This window comes from Carlito syrichta, unplaced genomic scaffold (assembly GCF_000164805.1).
Source record: "Carlito syrichta isolate Samal-C Ts95f unplaced genomic scaffold, Tarsius_syrichta-2.0.1 Scaffold305631, whole genome shotgun sequence".
NCBI classification, from domain to species: domain Eukaryota; kingdom Metazoa; phylum Chordata; class Mammalia; order Primates; family Tarsiidae; genus Carlito; species Carlito syrichta.
This window is the reverse complement of record NW_007249727.1, coordinates 380,319-401,944: the sequence shown is the minus strand read 5'-3', so window position 1 is coordinate 401,944 and position 21,626 is coordinate 380,319. Positions and strand designations below refer to the sequence as shown.

General features: G+C 36.1%; 1 protein-coding gene across 1 annotated transcript in view; it reads right to left on the bottom strand.

The window, feature by feature from the left end:
- Nucleotides 1-21,626, bottom strand: part of LOC103264212 (ATP-binding cassette sub-family A member 13-like) — a 254,311-nt gene that overhangs the window by 10,005 nt on the left and 222,680 nt on the right. The window contains exons 24-25 of the mRNA XM_021714356.1: nucleotides 15,245-15,348; nucleotides 1,642-1,734 (exon numbers count right to left, since the gene is read on the bottom strand). Coding sequence (XP_021570031.1) covers nucleotides 1,642-1,734; nucleotides 15,245-15,348 — 197 coding nt within the window. The remainder of the gene's footprint in view (nucleotides 1-1,641; nucleotides 1,735-15,244; nucleotides 15,349-21,626) is intronic.

Sequence of the window (21,626 nt, the reverse complement as noted above, 5' to 3'; positions counted from 1 at the left end):
AACCACGTCTGAGGCAAGAGCTCATCTTCCGTGCGCTGAAATGCGCCCAGGACAAGAGTACTTAAGGACCATCAGCCACAGCGAATGCATATCGAAAGAGACGGCAAGGAAGCTTCCATTTCACAGGGAGAGAAAGGGGCACCGATGTTCATGACTTCTGGGTATGGTTGCAACCACCATTTACATCATGATTAATCATTTATTCTTTATCACACTATTACAGAAATGTAAATCGTAGTCATATATCTATTATAGGTATTTTGCTATGAGAATACAAACTTCACAAATTATTTAAAAACTTATATTAAGTTAATGTTTTAGTGAATAACTCACAAGCCATTTCTTGCTTAATATAGTTCTATAGCGCCTATCCACCAACAATTCATCTTCAACCCATAAATCACATTATCAGAAGCAAAACTCGGGAGTGGGCAGAGATTGTCCAGTACCCAGATGCACTTGTTAGGGGAAAGCTCTTTGCCACAGACTTCATCCTGCTGGCTCTGCAGGCCAACTTCAGCAAACATAAATCTCACATTAAGCACCCAGCAATCAGAAATGGGCTATAAAACTTTATGTAGGCATTCATAAAGATTAGAGAGTGTGAAATATTATTTCTCTTTTGATGATACTTATTAATAAGTGAGAGTACATATCAGGAGGTGCTTCCAGTAGGTGCATCTATAAATGATTGACCCTAAGCAGCAAGTAACAGGAAGGTTGACCATCCCAGCAGTGCCTAACTCTGAGCCCCTGGGGAGCTGACGCCCACTCCTTAATATGCCATGTCAGTCCAGAGCATTAGCTATTGTCTTCTCCATGAAATAAAAATATTTAAACTTTGTATATGACAACTTGTCACACCTTTACTTGAGAACTCTAACCTTAAAAATATTGAATAAAGGAAGAGAGATTTATCAACATACATTATTCTACATAAAAATTACAGGTTAACTACAAATTAAAAGGAAATTAGAAAATCATTTGGGCAATATAAGTTTTCTTAAAAAAGTTATACTAGGACATAAAAATGTTCAGAGATTGGTAACAAATTCACGAAGTCTCCAATAGATAAATGGAAAAAAGACATGAGAAAAGTAACTAGGAAGAAATCAAAGGAATTAATGAGCACAAAAAAATCTTTAGTTTAATTTTAATGCAAATGAAAAGCACCCATAACAACCCTCTTTTACTCTCTTAAATTGATAGAGATCTTTTTAAAAGTATAGTGCTTGATAGGAACTCTGAATCACTGTGGATGAGGGATAGATTGGTACAACCTTGTTATAAGGTATTGTGTAGGTAACAAGGACATTTTTCATCCTATCTTCCTCCTGATACTGCAATTATATTCTTACCCCTACCAATGTTGCTACAATGAGGGTACAATGTCCTTCTGAGAAGACAAAAGCAAAAATATTGTAGGGAAAACACTGAACTCTGTGTTTGGGAGTTACTGGGTCTTTAACTTACTTGCTCGGTATTTTACACATACTCTTTAGTGTCCCAGGGCCTTCATCTCCTGTTTTATGCCAACAAGTAATTGGGACATATGGCCTCTGAAGTATTTCCAGTCATAACGCTGCATCATGCTATTGATGTCATAGTAAACACTTAAGCAAAAAGATAAATTCAGCATACCTATTTTTGATGTGCTGAGGAGAACCAAGACACTTGAAGCTGCCATTGACCATTATGGCCAGTCTCGTGCAGAGAGCCTCACACTCCTCCATGCTGAGAGAAAAGAAAAAGAAAGAGATTAATAAGCCATGTCCTGAAGATGTGAGGCTTGAATCAAATTTTTCAAAATAAAGAGAGGGCAAAACACCATCAGAGCAAATTATTTAAGTTTTATATAAAAATCTCATGAAATATTTAAAACTTTTAAAATTAAGATTTTACTTAGATAGCCAGTTACACAATTAACAAAAAAATTTGCATGTCTGTATGCCAGGAAGAACAGTTAGAAAATATATAGGAGAGCACCATCTAGCAATAGAAGAAAAATGCAAAATAAATAAGAATGATCTTAATAAAAGAAGTGAACATTTTATGAGGAAAAAAACAGAAAAGTTTTACTAATGAGCACAAATAAAATCTCAAATCAATGGAAGAAGGTAAGAAGAAAAAAGAAACAGATATTTTTTAAATGGTAAAGTTGTGACAATATAAAAATTAGTAGAATATAAAATATAATATAAACTATTACTGTAAATATAAAACATAATGTTAGTATAAGTGTAATTTAAAATAAAATATAAGTAAGTTAATTATACATAAAATGTAAATATAAATTATATTTAAGCATGGTATATAATATAAATTACTATAAATAACATTTTAATGTGTAAATATAATTTAAATCATAATATAATTTGATAATATTTTAATTTAAAATATAGTGTTATAAAGAATTGCAATCTATAGTCATATTATTGATTATATAAAGTACAAATTGTAACATGGATATAATATTAATCAAAATTTTAAGTCTAACACTAATGCTTGCTATATAGCTAAAAAATCAGAGGGAGGTTAATTTCCTAAAGAATTAAAAGGCAGATATCATTAGACACAGGATAAGATAGTCCCAAATGAGACATTAGTACATAAATGGTTGCAGGATGTTATACCCTCTAAGCACAACAGCAATGGAAGAACACATGAAATGATTGGTATACTGAACAAGGCAAAATGGCACACTTCTAGGAAGCGTGTCAAAACAAACAAATTAACATTTTTATAAATTGTGGGGGTTCTCAGCAAGAGGGCAAAGGAACTGGTGGGAGTGTGAGAGTCTCTGCAGGGGCAAGTGTCCATAAAGACAGTGTGTGTGTGAAGGTGTGCAAGTGGGTGAGCAAAGCTCCATCTGAAGGGAGACTCAGGATCAAGCACCTGGGGCTCCCCTCTGGAGGTGGTTGCAACCCACCACTGCTCTGAGATCAGAGCCCCCAGTATGGAGGATCATCTGGCATTCTCAGGGGTCTCTCAGGAGGAGGCAGCAGAGATCGGCTGCTCCTCAGCACCTGACACCCGGCACCTTGCCCATGCCACCACCTGTGGCAGCGCACTGGGTGCTGGCAGCCAGAACTGTGGAGAAGGCGTGCAGAGGAAATCTGGAGCTGAGCCTCACCACCATTGAGGAGATGCCAACTGCCACAATTTTCTCTGTCCCAGGACAGACAGAGACCTGCATTGGCCTACTCAACTCTGTTCAGCATCCAACTTGAGACCCAGAGGTGAACTCTACCTCCCTCTGGGATCAACCATCACTGGTCCAGAGAGGAAACTTCAGGGACAGACATGGAGAGACACACACCCAACCCCCATGCTAGACTAGGATCTGATTCACCCTCCTCCCCCAGCAGTCCATGTGGCATCTGACCCACACTGAGACCAACCAACCCGATCAGCCTGTACTGAGAGCAGAAGGACAGGACTGGAGTCTGGAACCTGCTCCCTACCACAGCAGCAGCCAATAGCAGCAGTGGGTGCTTAGGACCTGCCCATAAAAAGTAAAAAAAAGCCAGGCTCGGAGGCTCAGCCTATAATCCTGCGCCTTTGGGAGACTGAGTTGAGTGGATTGCCTGAGCCCGCGGGTTCAAGACCTGCCTGGGCAGCGAGACCTCATCTCTATGATAAATCAAAAAATCAGCCAGGCATGGTAGCGCATGCCTGTAATTCTGGCTACTTGGAAGGCTGAGGAGTAAGGATCGCCAGAGCCCAGCAGGTCGAGGCTGCGGTGGCCGGGAGTGGCCACTGCACTCCAGTCTGGGTGACAGAGTGAGACTTCAACTCAAAAAAAAAAAAAAAAAGGGATAGGAACTTGAAGTTCCAGAAATGACCACAGAGGGAATGCTTTTTTTTCTGTTTTTGTTTATGTTTTTGTATTTGTTTTGTTGTTTTAGTATTTTTAATTTTTCTGTTTGCATATAGGTTTTTATTTTGTTTGCATGTTTGTTTTTGTTTTTCTTTGTTTGTTCATTAGTTGGTGTGCCTGTTTTTCTTCTTCTCTCTCTCTGTCTTCCTTTCATCTCCTTTCTTCCTTTCTCCTTTTTTTTCCTTGTTCTTATCTCATTGCTTTCAGGGGGCATACATATGCCTCCACCGCTTAGACAGATTGTAAGGTGGAGGGAAGTGGGTTCCAAGGGGCCCACACACCAGTCAGCAGATACTGTGATCTGCAGATAGCTTCTGAACCACAATTCCCCCATCACACCTTAATCAAATCACAAAACTGCAAAAAGCACAGCCTCCCACTCCCTATCCACAGCATGGCCTCAAAATTGAAAAAATCCAGAGGATTTACACAAGGAAGAATAGGGAATTGAACAAACAGAAGCAAAAGTGATCCTGCCTATCACTGAGCAATGGAATTAAAGAAAGGGGGAAAGGGGGAAGGAAAACCATCTCAAATGAAAAAGAACCAAAAGAAGAACACAGGTCCCATAATGACACCTGGGAAGACAGAACCTGAGAATAGAAACTTCAGAACTCAAACAATGAAGAGGTCCCAGAACAACTGATCTCAAACCACAAACCCAGATATAAAGATATTAATAGAGAGAATGTGTAGAAATGAGGAAAGACAAGAAGAAAGAATGAAGGAGTTGATAACTGAGATGATGGCAATAAAGAATACAATAAAAAAAATAAATACATTGACAAGCATGGAAAGCAGAATTAATCAAGTAGGGGAAAGAATCTCAAAGTTTGAGGACTGAAATATGGTACTAACTCAAACTGGTAAAAACATAAAAAAGAAGCTTAAAAAGATGGAACAAAGTCTCCAAGAGATGAGTAATTATATCAAGAGGCCAAACCTAAGATAAATTGGCATTCCTGAGGCAGATGGGGAACAGAGATCACCCTGGAACAAACATTATGTGAAATTATTCATGAAAACTTCCCTCCTCTCATCAGAGATGTGACCATTCAGAGAACCACTGCAAGACATCAAATGAGAAGATCAACTCCTAGACACATAGTAATTCACTTATACAAAGTAGGTATAAAAGAAAAAGTCTTAAAGACAGTGAGAGAGAAATTTCAGATTACCGGAAGGCCAATGAGAAGAGCAGCAGTATTATCTACAGAAACACTACAGGTATGAGGAGACTGGAGTCCAATCCAGTCCAGAGTTCTCAAAGATAAACAACTTCAACCAAGAATTTCCTACCCAGCTAAGTTAAGATTCATTAGCAATGGAGAATTAAAATCCTTCCCAGACATTCAGTCCTGAGAGTTTATGCCACCTCCAGACCAGCTCTACAAAAAACACTTAAGAAAGTATTAAGCACAGAAGAAAGAAAGAAAGAAAAAAAAAAGAATGACCACACTCTTCTCAACAATGAAGGAGAAAGATAAAAAACACACACATATATTAACTCCCAAATCGAAAGAAAAGCAACAAGCAAATAAATAAACAAACAACAACAAATTCTATAAGAACCTCAAGACAGGGACAAATGATCACATCTCAATAATTAGCCTGAACGTGAATGGACTAAATGCATCACTGAAAAGACATAGAATGGCAAACTGGATTAAAAAAAATCATGCAACAATATGCTATCTCTAGGAGACTCATCACACCAGAATGGACACACAGCGATTCAAAATTAGAGGATGGAAAACAAATTTTCAGGCTACTGGAACACAAAAGAAAGCAGGAGTTGTGATCTTAATATAAGGCAAAATATTCTTTAAGCTATCACAAATTTAAAAAGACACAGAAGGTCACTACATAATGATAAAAGGTTCAATCTATCAACAAGAAATATCCATCCTAAATATATATGCACCCAACATAGGAGCACCAGCTTTTATAAAGCAGCTTCTAGGTAGACTAAAAAAAGATACTGGCTCTAACACTATCATAGCTGGGGACTTAAATACTCTACTAACAACCCTAGATAGGTCATCAACACAAAAAATCAACAAGAAAATCTGGAGTCTCAACTTGATGCTTGACCAAATGGACTTAATAGGTACCTATAGAACACTCCATCCAACAATCATGTAATATACATTTTACTCAACAACACATGGAACATATGCCAAGATTGACTACATCATTGGCCATAAATCAAGCATAAACAAATTCCATAAGATTGAAATACTGCCATGAACATTCTCAGACCACAGTGAAATAAAAATAAATAGTAACACCAACAAAGTTCCCCCAAAACCCACAAAGACATGGACACTAAACAGCATGATGCTGAACAACTCCTGGGTCAACATGGAAATCAAAGCAGAAATTAAAAGATTTCTGGAAACAGGCTGGGCTCGGTGGTTTAGCCTGTAATCCCAGCACTTTGAGAGGCCGAGGCAAGTGGATGGTCTGAACCTGTAGGTTCAAGACCAGCCCGGGCAAATTGGCAAGACCTCATCGCTACAGTGAATTTTTAAAAATTAACTGGGCATGGTAGTGCATGCCTCTAGTTCCCACTACTTGGAAGGCTGAGGCAGAAGAATCACTGGAGCCCAGCAGGTCGACGCTAGAGTGGCCATGAGCATGCCAGTGCACTCCAGCCTCGGTGAGGGAATGAGACTCCAACTCAAAAAGAAAAGAAAAGAAAAGAAAAGGTTTCTGGAAACAAATGAAAATAAAGATACATCTTGCCATAAACTCTGGGCTGCCATGAAAACAATGCGAAGAGGAGACTTCATTTCTTAACAAACTCACATCAGGAAATGAAATAATCAAAAGTTAACAGCCTAACAAATCACCTAAGGGAGCTGGAAAGACAAGTCTACCAAAACCCTAACTTCAGCAGAAGCATCCAGATCACCAAAGTAAAAGCCCAAAGGCAGAACATAGAAGACAAAAATACCATAGAAAAAAACCAACAAAATAAAGAGTTGGTTCTTTGAAATGATAAACTGACTAACCTCTAGGCAGACTGACCAAGTAAAAAAGAAAAAAGCCCAAATAAACACAATCAGAAATGCAAAAGATCAAATCACAATAGACCTCAAAGAAATACAAAAAATTATCAGATTACTATGAACACCTGTATGGAAACAAACTTGAAAATCTAAATGAAATGGAGGACTTTAGACATCATACAACCCCCCCCAAAGTTGAAAAAAGAAGACACTGACACACTAAATACACTAATTACAACCCAGGAAATTAATACCATCATAAGAAACTACCTAAAAAAAAAAAAAAGAAAAGTCCTGGACCAGATGGTTTCCAGCAGAGTCCTACAAAACATACAAGGAGGAGCTGAACCAATACTACTGAAAGTATTCCAGGCAATTGAGAAAGATGGAATTCTCCCCAAATCATTTTATGAAGTTAACATCACATTGATACCCAAACCGGGTAAAGATCAAAGAAAGAGAACTACAGGCCAATATCCCTGATGAATATAGAAACAAAAATACTCAAAAAGATTCTAGAAAATTAGATCCAATGACACATCTCAAAAATCATCCACCATGACCAAGTAGGCTCCATCCCCAGGATGCAAGATTGCTCCAAAATCCGTAAGACCATAAATGTAATTAAATACATCAACAGATGCAAAAATAGGAATCACATGATTATAACATTAGATACAGAAAAAGCTTATGAGAAAATCCAGCATCCCTTCTTGATAAAAACCCTTGAATACCTAGGCATAGAGGGAACATACCTCAAAATAGTAAAAGCCATCTAGAATAAACCCACAACCTGCATATTGTGAAACAGAAAATGGAAACATGTTCCCTGAGAACCTGAACAAGACAAGGCTGCCAACTCTCACCCCTCTTGTTCAACATTGTGTCGTAAGTCCTAGCTACAGCAATCAGACAAGAGAAGAAAATCAAGGGGATCCAAAGAGGAAAAGAGTCAAGTTATCCTTTGCTGATGATATGATTCTATACCTTAAAAATCCAAGAAAATATGTTAAAAAACCTTCTTGCACTGATAAAGGACTTTGGCAAAATGTCAGGGCACAAAATCAACATGCAAAAGACAGTTGCATTTTTATACACCAACATAAAACAGGCAGAGAACCAAATAAAAAGCACAGTCCCATTCAAAATAGCAACAACAAAAAAAAAATGAAATACCTCAGCATCTTCCTAACCAGAGAAGAAAAAGACCTTTACAATGAAAACTATAAAACACTGCTCAAAAAAATCAAAGATGACACAAACAAATGGAAAAATATTTCATGCTCAAGGATTGGAAGAATCAAGATTGTTAAAATATCCATTCTACCTAAGGTGATCTACAGATTTAACACAATACCCATTAAATTACCAGCAACATTCCTCTTAGCCCTAGAAATGACAATACAGAAATTCATATGGAAACATAAATGACCACAATAGCCAAAACATTTCTCAGCAAAAGAAACAAAGTGGGAGGTATCACATTTCCATACTTTAAACTTTATTATAAGATTACAATAATCAAAACAGTTTGGTATTGATACAAAAATAGGCGTATAGACCAATGGAACAGGATAGAGATTCCAGAAGCAAACCTCAATTTCTCAATCAACTCACTGTCAACAAAGCCTCCACCATCAATCACTGAGAGAGGAGAACTTATTCAGTAAATGTGCCAGAAAAACTGGCTGACCACATGCAGAAGATTAAAACAAGACCCCTACCTATCCCATACACTAAAATCAACTCTAAATGGATCAAAGACCTAAATGTAAAACCTCAAACTATATGAACCTTAGAAAACGCAGGAGACACCCTTATGGAAACTGGAAATGGAAACCAATTCCTGATCAAAATCCCAAATACCCATGCCATAAGAGATAAGATTGAAAAGTGGGACCTCATCAAACTGAAAAACTTCTGCGAAGTCAAAGAAACCATCAAGAGAATCAGGAGACAGCCCACAGAATGGGAAAAATATTTGCCAACTACTATCTGACAAAGTCCTAACATCTTGGATCTATGAAGAACTCAAATATGCTGAAAAGAAAAAACAAACAAACAGCTCTATTAAAAAGTGGCCTAAGATATGAATAGACACTTCTCAAAAGAAGACATATAAGCAGCCAACAAACACAAGAAAAAATGCTGAGCCTCACTAGTCATCAAAGAAATACAAATTAAAACCAAACTGGGATACCACCTAACTCCAATCAGGATGACCACCATCAATAACTCAAAAACAATAGATGCTGGAGAGCATGTGGGGAAAATGGAACACTTCTACATGGTTAGTGGGAGTATAAAGTAGTACAACCTCTGTGGAAAACGGTGTGGCCATTCCTAATGGTCTACAAATAGATCTTCCATACGACCCAGCAATCCCCCTTCTGGGAATACCCAGAGCAACTCAAATCACTCTAAAAAAACATACCAGCACATGCATGTTTATTGCAGCATTATTCACAGTAGCAAAAACATGGAGCCAACCATGCTGCCCATCAAAAGTGGACTACATAAAAAAATATGGTACCTATACACAATGGAACATTATGCAGCCATAAAGAAGTTCATAAAAAATTATTCACAGCAACTTGGATGGATTTAGAGTCTATAATATCAGTGACTTATCGCAGAAACAAAAAACTGAGTACCACATATTTGCACTCAGAGCAGACCTTGAACAATTATCATAACCCTACAAAAAATGGATTGGCAGTAGAGAGAAACTGCCAGGGGAGGATGTGGGGGCATACTTCATCAATAAGGGTAGCTTATCTCAAACCAGGCAAAGCATGGATCTAAGTGAGGCCCAAACTTTATCTGTACAATAACCATTTGTATATCTAATCCTGAATTGTACCCCACATCCTTAAAATAAAAAGAAAAAATAAAAAAATAAAGACTTTACCACTATGCAATTAAAAAAATAAAAAATGCAAAAAACATAGTGGGTAGGAGTTGATATATAGAACTCATAATTATTAATTAAAAATACAAGTTCAAGAGAGAAAAAAGAACAAATAACACTTAGAGACTATTCAAAGAAGCGTTCATGAGTAATCAACATACCCAAATTATAAACTAAACCATCAAGTCAATTGATATTAAAACTATTTTCTAGCCAGAAAAGGATATTCATCATGTGTGCTTTTGTATGTTGCAGAGAAAATATGCTTTTTAAAAATTCCCATTTTAAATAAAAACAGTGAGTTCTCAGATCAAAAAATACCTAGAGAGCATAAGACATTTTCTCAGTAATTTAAGAAGATCATTTCATATATTATTGGTGGGATTTTAAATTGGTGTAATTTTTTTAAAGAGAATTTGGCAATAATTTTTAGTCATTTACCCTGGGAAACACAAAAACATGAGTGCATATAGCAACTTATTTTTATAATAGTAAATATATGGAAACAGATAAATGTTCCACAGTAGGATATTATAATACTTATATAAATGAGAGTCAATCTATGTGTAAGTCAGCCATTAAAATCAGATTGCCTAAAGCCAATTAATTGCATGAGGAAAAAAGTCTTGCTATCATTGTAGTAAAATAATAGCATTAAGAGAATTGCATAGGTATGTAAAAAAAAAAAAAATCCTAGGGAAAAAAAATACACAAAAATATATGCCTATCATCTCTGAAAAGTGAAATGAATGGTGTATGTTTTTTCCTTCCTTTACTATTTTGTATTACCCAAATTTTCTACAGGAAGTATATCTTATTTTTACTATTGTGGAACATCATAAAGGAGTATGCTAGTTGGGTTAATGAACATTCAGATCAAGAAATTTCTCAGCTTTCCTTGCAGCTAGAAGTGGGAAATCAACATGTTCAGGTCAGTGGAATGTACAATTTCTGGGTCATGTTGAAATAGACCAAGCCACTTGACCTGGATGGTTCTTTCTCTTTTACTACCCTTGAGTTGATGAGTCAGTGTCAACTGTGATGGTGATGATAGTGGCATGGTAGAAAGAGCCCTCGGCCTTGGCGGGGCTGAAAATACACAGGCCACAGACACAAATTAGTTGTCTGAGCCACTATAAAGTAAGGTTCTTTATTATAGTAGCTTAATATGAAGTGAAAGGAATATATGCTATAAACATTACAAATATTCTTTATGCATTGTTTCTGTGCAAACATATGTTTCTCTATGTTTCTTAATTTCAGTTTAAAACAGTGGTATCATTTTTATGAGTATGCTGTATGTAGTCTAAAGAGGTAGAATGTGAAATCACTTCTATATTACTTTCTTAAACACATTTCAGACAAGTGAAGGTTCAAATAACAACTAGAATGAATTATAAAGCCTCAATAAGTGACTTGGTAGTTCCAACTGAACTATTATTAGCTACCCAATAAATATGCTCCACACACCTGAGATACCACAAAATCTCAGCCTAGAGGGAAGAGACAGAAAGATTTTGATGATCTTTTATATCAATAAGAACACACAAAGCCAGGAACTGTACTATAATGAAAGCAATCACTGGCCATTTACTCAAAGAAAGAACACAATTTTTTTATGGCTGGTTAATCTGACTAATACAGAAATATGGTAAGGTGATGCAGTAATCCAAGTACTTATATTAGAACTCATATATTTGTGTTTGATGTGTGTGGAAGAAGTAATGTTATTCATTCAACTCCTCTTAGTAAAGTGGTACACAGGTTCTTATGCTCAGTTTCCTGCCCCTTGGTTTACCAAGGTCCAGTGAAGTAAGGAACAGAAGAGGCAATGAGAAAGAAACCAAAAGTTAAGAGGAAACTGTCCAATTTAGTGACTTTCTAACTGAAGGTTGCTGTTTCAACCACCGAATGAATCATATAGGCCGCCCTACTCTTCCTTAATAGTGGGTAATTCAGATTTTTGTATTGCATGAATATGGACAGATATATGGAAATGAATATATATCTTTATTGTGAAACCACATGGACAGGAGAACACAAAAGAGAAATTGCAGTAATATGTGGTCTTTCTGAGAACAGTCTGTCATAATTGCATTATATGAGAAATTAAAGACATTTTTACTTTGACACCACTTTAGCCACTCTTAGAACTTCTGCATCAACATGAGGCCTCGTGTTCTAATGCAGCAAACAAATGCCAGCAAAATAAATACAGAAATGAAGAGTTTCCAGAAATGAAGAATAAATACAGAAATGGCAGAGCAAGATGATCATTTTAAACAAAAATATATGCACAGCATGATAAAGTAGAGGATGTATCAAATATGACTCATTTCAAAGTAAAATTTTATTTTTTGAAGTGAAATAGAAGAATAAATTAAAAAATAAAATCGGGGGGTGGGGTGGTCCTCAGGACTTTTGGCTATGATCCAGTGAAGAAATTGGCAAATTGTTTTCCTAAAAAGCAACCATAAATCTAGACAAAATTAGCAAAAACAACTCTTTCCAAATTCTGAAAATTGATCAAAGGGATGCAATAAGCTAAGAAGCACTTTTAGTTGACAAATTACTAACCTTAGGATAAGGAGTAGCAATTTGTAGCATTCTAGACTTGGTCTGCTCCCATCCCATCCCAGCTTCACCAACATAGAGATACCAAAGCAAAGTGCAGGCCATGAGGATCAATAGCTTCTCTGCCAAAATTAAAAGAGGTGTTCCCAATCGGGATCATTGGGCAATGTCCAGGACCCATGAAATTGTTGATACACATGACTATCTTGAAGCCAAGCAAACAGAGAAGGCCAACACCTCCAGTATTTGGCCAGAGGTGACCTCTACTAGACTGAAATTGGTGGCAGTGGCATGCAACTAGCCAGCTGAGGCTGCATGTATGTGCAGTAGAAACTGGAAAGGACCTAGTTACACATTTCTTTTCAACCCAGAGGCTGTCCACATGCATGTAGGAGAGATACAAAAGAACCCTGTAAAGCTGGGTCAACATGGAAAAGACATGGATTTTTTAAAATTTTTTATTTTTTGAGTTGGAGTCTCACTCTATTGTCCAGGTTAGAGTGTAGTGGCATGCTCATAGCCACTGCAGCCTCGACCTGCTAGTCTCAGGCAATCCTTCCACTTCATCCTTTCAAGTAGCTGGAAGTACAGGCGTGTGCTACCACACCCGACTAATTTTTTTAATTTATTGTAGAGACAAGGTCTCACCAAGTTACCCAGGCTGGTCTCGAATCCCTAGGTTCAGGCAATCCTCTCACTTTAGCCTCCCAAAGTGCTGGGATTACAGGCTTGAGCCACAGCGCCCAGGAAGACCTGGATTTTGAATGTTCTCTGCTATCCATATACAGATTCTTTGGCAGAAGTCAAAAACCTTGCTGACTTGAGGTGGTTGAGCACAATCCCTGCCCAGTCACTGACTGGCAACTAGCCTATATGAAAACAGGATGACTCTTATGCAGCCAGTCCTAAAATATGGGAAATAAATTACAAAAAACCAACTGAGCAGAGTCATAAGGAACCACTCACTGCAGGAAAGAGTTTAAACAGATTTATACTAGGCAGAAAAATCAAGCACAAACACAAAATGAAAAATAAGCATTTTTAAACCTGGCAACAACTACCTTGGGGTAGGAGGACTTCAAGAAGTCAGATACAAAAGACTACTTATTACATATGATTACATAGATATGAAATATCCATATGAAGAAAATTTACAGAGATAAAAAGCAAATCAATGTTTTCCTAGGTAAAGAGTTTTAAATGGAGTTTAACTGAAGCTAGTATGAGAAAATTTGGGGAGGTGAAAGAAATGTTGTAAAACTTGCTTATGGTGGCATTTGTACAAGGCTACAAATATATTTAAAAATCATAGAATTCTACACTTCCAATGGTTAAATTATATGGCAGGTAAATTATACTTCCAAAAAGCTATTTTCAAAAACAGTAGTGCTTTGGCAGTGAAAATTTTACACTCTAGTCAAACCTATGAGTGAATGAGTATAAGAGTAAAAAAAAAAAAAAAAAAAAGAGCTCAGAGATAGAAAATTAACAAGAAAATCTACTTTGACAAGGAGCAATGTGTGAAGTGTGTGAATGATTGACTCCTTCACAACAGGTTGGCTTCAAAGCTTTGGACTTTTCAATTAGCCACCAACACTTATTATAGGAAATATCTGTAAGATTTATATGTGACAGGATTATGTCTGCAAAGTTATGGTATCCAATACTGTAGTCACCAGAAAAGGCTCCTGAAATTTCCTCAGAGATCTCAAGTTTCAAAAGATAGAGCTCACTTATATTTCACTTCTAGTAACAAGAAATGATTTACTAATGGTTGGAAGACACTCCCCTATGGATCCCTCATGCTCCTACATATTATGCCATGAGTTCCTAGAATGCAAGGCTCTGACTGCTCTTTACATGGGCCATCTCTCAAAGTAGTGTTTGCAGTGAACCTTGGAAATGCTGACATCTTTTCCCAAACCAAGAGCTTGCTTATCAGTAGCTACAATGTGGTGGGCTTACTAGGTTGGGTGTTTCCTCTCCTGTGTGTGCTTGCATCCATCTTTGCTCAGCTGTGTAACTCCTATGGCAACTGCAGTTCATGGATCCAATGAGACCATGTTAACACCCGGGCTACTGCTTTTGCTGTGAATAATTAAGTCTTTAATCTCTGACCCAGAAGTCTTGTGTCTTCTGTCTACATCCATGAAACTGTGGCAAGCTAAATTTGTTAATCTGCAAGTAGGGTAAAATCTCAAATCCTTGGCAGTTCTTGACCTTTTACTCACAGTGTATTTTACTGAAGCATAAGGGAAAAAAAGTTTAAACTTTAAAGCCTAATCTCCATTACATCGTCAGGATTTTTATTATCTAAATAATATTGCTCACTCCCCGTGAGCAGGTTTTATGAAATCTACATTTGCATTAATATGTGGCCTAGAACAGTGTATTATTATGTTAAAAGGAAGTCAATGGTTTTGAAATTTAATTTACAAAATTAATTCTGTGATAAAGCAAATGTTAGGCCAGATTCAGTAACCTGTTAAGTTTTAGTTAAGCTAATTTTGCCTGCTACAATAAGAAGCCTTGAATAGTAAAGATCTGAAGGGATCTTCAGAAAGACCTGAGTGCAAAAGTCTAGTACCCACCCTTGGCAAGAGTATAGTATTTGGACACAAACTACCAGGTTGAAATACTAGCTCAGCTATCTGCTTGCTCTGTAACTTTGGTCATGCTACTTAATCTCTCTGTGCTTCAGTTTCCTAGCTTATACATAAGGACTAACAACAACAATATTACCATTATAGTGTTGTGAAGATGAAGGAATGCCTGTGTGTAGCACCATGCCTTATCCTGAGTGCATGCCTTAACTTTTGCTTGCTACTCAGTCTTAGGAAATGGCCACAAGATGGGGGTACTAACCTGTGGGAGGTCAGCACTGCAGCACAGCCTTCTTGAACCACATTCATCACTGTTTGCCACAGGTACCGCTTAGAACAAGGATCCATCCCAGAGCTGGGCTCATCCTGAGGAAAAAAACATACACACACACACAATAATGGGTATTTGGAAAACACACACAGGAATATACACAATGACATATGAGGCCAGACACTGGCTGAGAGAAAATCTCTGCTCTGGCTCTAACAGGCACCTCCTCCTTGGCTTTGTTGCACTCCCCTCAACAAAGTCATGATGAGGGGTAACATGAGAGAGTAATGAGTGAGGGACTGATTCTCCCACCCATGCAAAATGCTGCCCAACAGGTTCAATTCTTTCTCACCTCATTCAGGTTACAGAGATTCTTAGCAGAGCTGAGAGGTTGGGAGAGTATAGGAGCAGGGAAGAGAGGATGTGGACCCTACTAACCACTCTGTCAACTCCATTAAAAAGCCCACTCAAGAGCCACTTGGAAGACCCCTCACAACTGTCCCATAGGCACCCCAAGCACTCTGCATGCCACGCTTCCCCCTTCCCCAAAGCTAGTGCTCTAAGAGTGACTCCCCATAAGGAAAACGTAAATATCTTGTGCAAACAACCATCACAGCTCTGTGAGATGGAGAAAAGCACACAAACTTGAGCATTTCAGGGCCATGCCTGAGAAAAGACAAATGGGAAGCTTTCAGCACCTGTCCTGGCCTTGTGGGATTGAAAGAAGTCATACAATATTAAAATTTCTCCTCCTCCCACCAAGACTGACTAACAGATGAGAAGTGAATATGTTTATAGAAAATATCTGAGAAAGCCTCAGTCTCTAGACTGGATGACTAGGGAAAGTATTTTTCTCCCAAAGACAGTCAGTAAAAAGTGGAAGATGTAACTGCTTATTCAAATGTGAAAACAGGAATGCAAGTCTTCAGGAAACATGGAAAAATAAGAAACTATGACACTAGAGAAGGAACACAATTATATTCTAGTAACTGACCCCAAAGAAGTAAAGATCTACAAATTGCTTGACATAATTCAAAAATAACTGAATTAAGGAAGTTCAGTGAGCTCCAGGTAAACAAAGGTAGGTGACTCAATGATAACAGAAAAACAACATGGGAACAAAAAGAGAATTCCAAATAATGGATAGAAATGTAGTTTTTAAAATAGAAATATTGAAGCAGAAAAATACAATAACAAAAAAATGCAATAAAGTGTCAAAAGCAGACTTGACCAAGTAGATAAAAGAATCTGCAAACTTGGAGATAGATTATATGAAATTATCCAGTCAGAGGAAATAAAGAAAACAATAATGAAAAGAAATGAAGAAAGCCTACAGAATTTATGGAACTTTATCAAGAAAGCTAACTTTTGCATTACAGGAGTTACAAAAAAGAAAAGAAGAAGAAGAGAGAAAGGGGCAGAAAGCTTAATCTAAAAAATAATGACCAAAACCTTTGGGGAAAGAGATGGACATTGAGATATATGAAGCTCAAAAACTATCAAACAGTTTCAACCCAAAGACTTATTCACTGACACAAAATAATCAAACTGTCAAAAATCAAAGACAGAATTTTGAACGCAGCAATAGAAAAAAAATCTTACTACATAGAAGGAATACCATAAGACTATCAGTTAATTTCCCAGCAGAAATCTTGAAAAATCTTGGAAAAGAGTTGGATGATATATTCAAAGTGCTAGGGGGAAAAAAAAACTCCTGACAAACTAGAATATCCAGCAAAGCTGCCTTTCAAAATGAATAAGAGAAGAATAATTTTCCAGACAAACAATAAGGGAGTTTATCACCACTATACTTGCCTTATAAAAAATGCTGAAGAGAATTATTCAAAATAAAATGAAAGGATATTAATTAGTAAGCATATGAAATCATAAAACTCAGAGTAAAGCTAAGTATATATTCAAATTCAGAATACTCTAATGCTTTAATGGTGGTGTGTAACTCATTTGTATCTCTAATAGTAAGGCTAAAAGACAAAAGTATTAAAAATAACTATAACTAAAATAACTTGTTAATTAAAACACAATACAAAAACCTGTAAATTGTGGCATCAGAAACATAAAATGAAACTAATGAATGTAAAACTGTAGACTTTTTGGCATGTAATGAAAGTTAAGTTGTAAAAAGCTTAAAGGAGACTTCTATAATTAAAAAATGTTTTATGTAGCCTCATGGTAACCAAAAATAGAAAACATGTAGTAAATACCCCTTTCCCCCCAAAATCAAAGCATACCAATATAGAAAATCATAAAATCAAAAGGAAAACAGCAATGGAGGAAGAAAAGAAAAAATAATTTAAAAAGCAGCCAGAAAACAATTAACAAAATGTCAAGAGTATGTTCTTACCTATCAATAATTACTTCAAATGTAAATAGATAAAATTCTTCTGTCAAAAGATAAAGAGTGAATCAAGAGATAAAATCAAGACCCATCTATATGCTGGCTACAAGAGGTTCACTACATCTCCAAGGTTACACATAGACCGAGACTGAAGTGACAGAAAAAAGACATGCCATGCAACAGAAACCCAAAGAAGGCATAGTTAGATAAATTTTTATCAGACAAAATATACTTTAAGTCAAAAACTATTAAAAGAGACAAATAATATTATTATAATAATAAAGGGATCAATTTATTAAGCATATATGACAACTATAAATGGGTATGCACCCAACATTTGAGTAACTTATAATGCAAATATCAACAAGACTAAAAGGAAGAAAAGAAAACAATACAATAATAGTAGAGACTTTGATACTTTCAACAATGGATTGATCATACAGACAGAAAAACAATAAGGAAACAGTGTATTTGAACTGTATTTTAGACCAAAAATGTCTAATAGTCACAGAATATTCCAACCAACAGCAGCAGAATACACCTTATCCTCTGGAACACATGAAGTATTCTTCAGAATCGGTCATATGTTAGAACACAAAGCAAGTCTTAAGAAATTTAAGAAGATTAAAATCATATCCGTTACTGAAAATATATCTATTATTGTTTCTGAGAATAATGGTATGAAACTAGAAATTAAAAAGGAAGGAAATTGGAAAATTTACAAATAATGTATAAAATACTTCTGAACAACCCATGGGTCAAAGATAAAATAAAATAAATTAAAATATATATGCATATAATATGATGGGTATTGCATTGAATCTGCAAATTGCCTTGGCTAGAAGGGACATCTTGACAATATAGATTCTTCCAATCTACGAGTTTGTAGTGTTTTCCATTTGTTTGTGTCTTCTTTGATTTCTTTAAGCAATGTTTTGTAGTTCTTGTTGTAAAGGTCTTTCGCTTCTCTGGTTAGGAAGACGCCAAGATATTTCATTTTTTGTGGCTATTGAGAAAGAGATTTTGCTTTTTATTTGGTTCTCAGCCTGTATGTTACTGGTGTCTGGAAATGCCACTGTCTTTTGCACAATTTTTTTTTTCCTTTTTTTTTTGAATTGGAGTCTCACTCTGTCGCCCAGACTGGAGTGCAGTGGCCGCTCCTGGCCACCACAGCCTCGACCTGCTGGGTTCTGGCAATGCTTCCGCCTCAGCCTTCCAAGTAGCCAAAATTACAGGCATGCGCTACCACACCCGCTGTTTTTTTTTTTTTTATTTATTGTAGAGATAAGGTCTCACTGCCCAGGCGGGTCTCAAACCTGCAGATTCAGGCAATCCACTCACCTCAGCCTCCCAAAGGTGCGGGATTACAGGCTGAGCCACCGAGCCCGGCTACAATTATTTTTTTTTACCATGAAATTTTACCAAAGTCATTTATCAGTGCAAGGAGGTTTTTGATGGACTTCCTAGGGTTTTCAAGGTATAAAATCATATCGTACACAAAGAGGGATAGCTTAACTTCCTCTTTTCCTGTTTGGGTAACCCAGATTTCTTTCTCTTACCTGATTGCTCTAGCAAGGACTTCAAGCACAATGTTGAACAGAAGGGATGAGAGTGGGCAAACTTGTCTTGTTCCTATTTTCAGGGGAAATGTTTCTAACTTCTGCCCATTGAGCAATATGTTGGCTATGGGTTTAACATAGATGGCTCTAACTGTTTTGAAAAATATTTCTTCTATGCCTAAGTGGTGTTCAAGTGTTTTTAATCAAGATGGGATGCTGGATTTTGTCAAAAGTTGTTTTTACTTGTTAATATATTTAATTATGGTGTGACAGTATCTAAAGGAACTAGAAATGGACCTTCCATACAATCCAGCAATCCCACTCCTGGGAATTTACCTGGAGAAACACAAATCATTCTACAGAATAGATACCTGCACACGCATGTTTATTGTCTCACTATTCACAATAGAAAAAACATGGAACCAACCCTACTCCCCATCGAAAGTAGACTGGATAAAGAAAATGTGGTACATATATACTGTGGAATATTACACATCCATAAAGAAGGAAAAAAATCATGGACTTCTCAGCAAATAGGATGGAATTGGAGACAATGATTCTCAGCAACCTATCACAGAAACAAAGAACCAAATACCACATGTTCTCACTCATAAGTGGGACCTCAGCATTAACCACAATAACACAAGGGAGGGATTGGCACAGTTGTGGAACACTCTCATGGTGGGAGGAAGGGAAGACACATAACAACACAAAGGGTACCTGATCCTGAACCAGTTGGAGGCCTAAATTTCACCTACACATACATTACATATGTACCTAATCCTGGCTTGTACTCATAACTGTATAATAAAATAAAGTAAAAAATATATATGCACATATAGCTAAATAAATATAAATATATAACATATTATGTAACATTATAATTATGTGTATATTTTATTCTATCAATATAATGTTATAGAAATATATACTATATCTTATATACAGAGAGAAGCAAATAAAATGGAAAGACTACAGGGCAAAATATATGAGTTGCACCAAATGTAGTTTTAAGGAGGAAGTTTGTAGCAATAAACACCAGCATTAAGAAAAAAAAAAAAGATTTCAATTAAATAGCCTACCTTTACAACTGAAGGAACAAGAAAATAAAACAAACTAAGCCCAAAGTTAGCAGGAAGAAGAAAATAATATACAGTAGATACACAGCTAACATCATATTCAACAGTGAAAAGTGAAAAGCTTTTCCTGTAAGATGAGGACCGAGACAAGGATGCCTACCCTAGCCATTTCTATTAAACAGGATTTGAAGTTCTAGCCAAAACATTTTGGCAAGACAAATAAATAAAAGGTATTCAAATCAGAAAAGAAGAACTAAAACAGTCTTTGCAAAAGGCATAACTTAATATAGAGAAAACCCTGAAGATTTCACCAAAAAATCTGTTAGAACTAATAACCAAATTCAATAAAATCATGGGATACAAAATCAACATACAAATATCAGTTATATTTCTATATACTAACAATGAATTCTCTGAAAAAGAAATTTAAAATAATCCAATTTACAATAGCATCAAAAAAGTAAAATACTTTAGAAACAATTTTTACCAAGAAGGTGAAAGCTCAGTACACTGAAAACTATCAAATTTTGATGAAAGAAACTGAAGACACAAATAAATGAAAAGATATCCATGTATATGGATTGAGAAAATTAATACTATCAAAATATTCATATCACTCAAAACGATCTACAGATTCAATGCAATCCCTATCAAAATTCCATTGTCATTTTTTACAGAAATAGAAAGAAATAAAATACTAAAATTTATATAGAACCACAAAAGATCACTCTTAAAGAAATATTGAGTAAGAGGAACATACTTGGAGGGCCTCACATTTCCTGACTTCAAATTATATTACTAAGCTATTATAAGTAAAACAGTATGGTACTGGCATAAAAATAGAGATGTAGATCAATGGGAAAGAACAGAGAGCAGAGCCTTGAAATAAATCCAAAAAGATATATTGTCAAGTAATCTTTGACAAAAGCACCAGGAATAAAAAATGACAAAGAAATCGTCTCTCTTCAATTAATGGTTTTGGGAAAACTAAATATCTGCATAAAAAATAAATAAATAAAACTGGATTCTTACCTTGTACCATATACCAAAATCAATGAAAAATGGATTAAAGATTTAAACAGAAGACCAGAAGCCACAATATTTAATGGAGAAAAAAAGAAAAAGCTCCTTAACATTGGTCTTGAATGATTTTTTGGATAGGATACCAAACACAGAAAACAAAAGGAAAAAATAAATGGGACTATGACAAACTAAAAAGTTTTCTGCATAGCAAAAGAAAATATCAACAACAAAGACAAACTACAGAAAAAGGAGCAAAATATTTGCAAACCATATATCTAATAAAAGGCTATATCCAAAATATATAAGGAATTCATACAACTAAATTTCAAAAAATAATAACAGCCCAATTTAAAAAT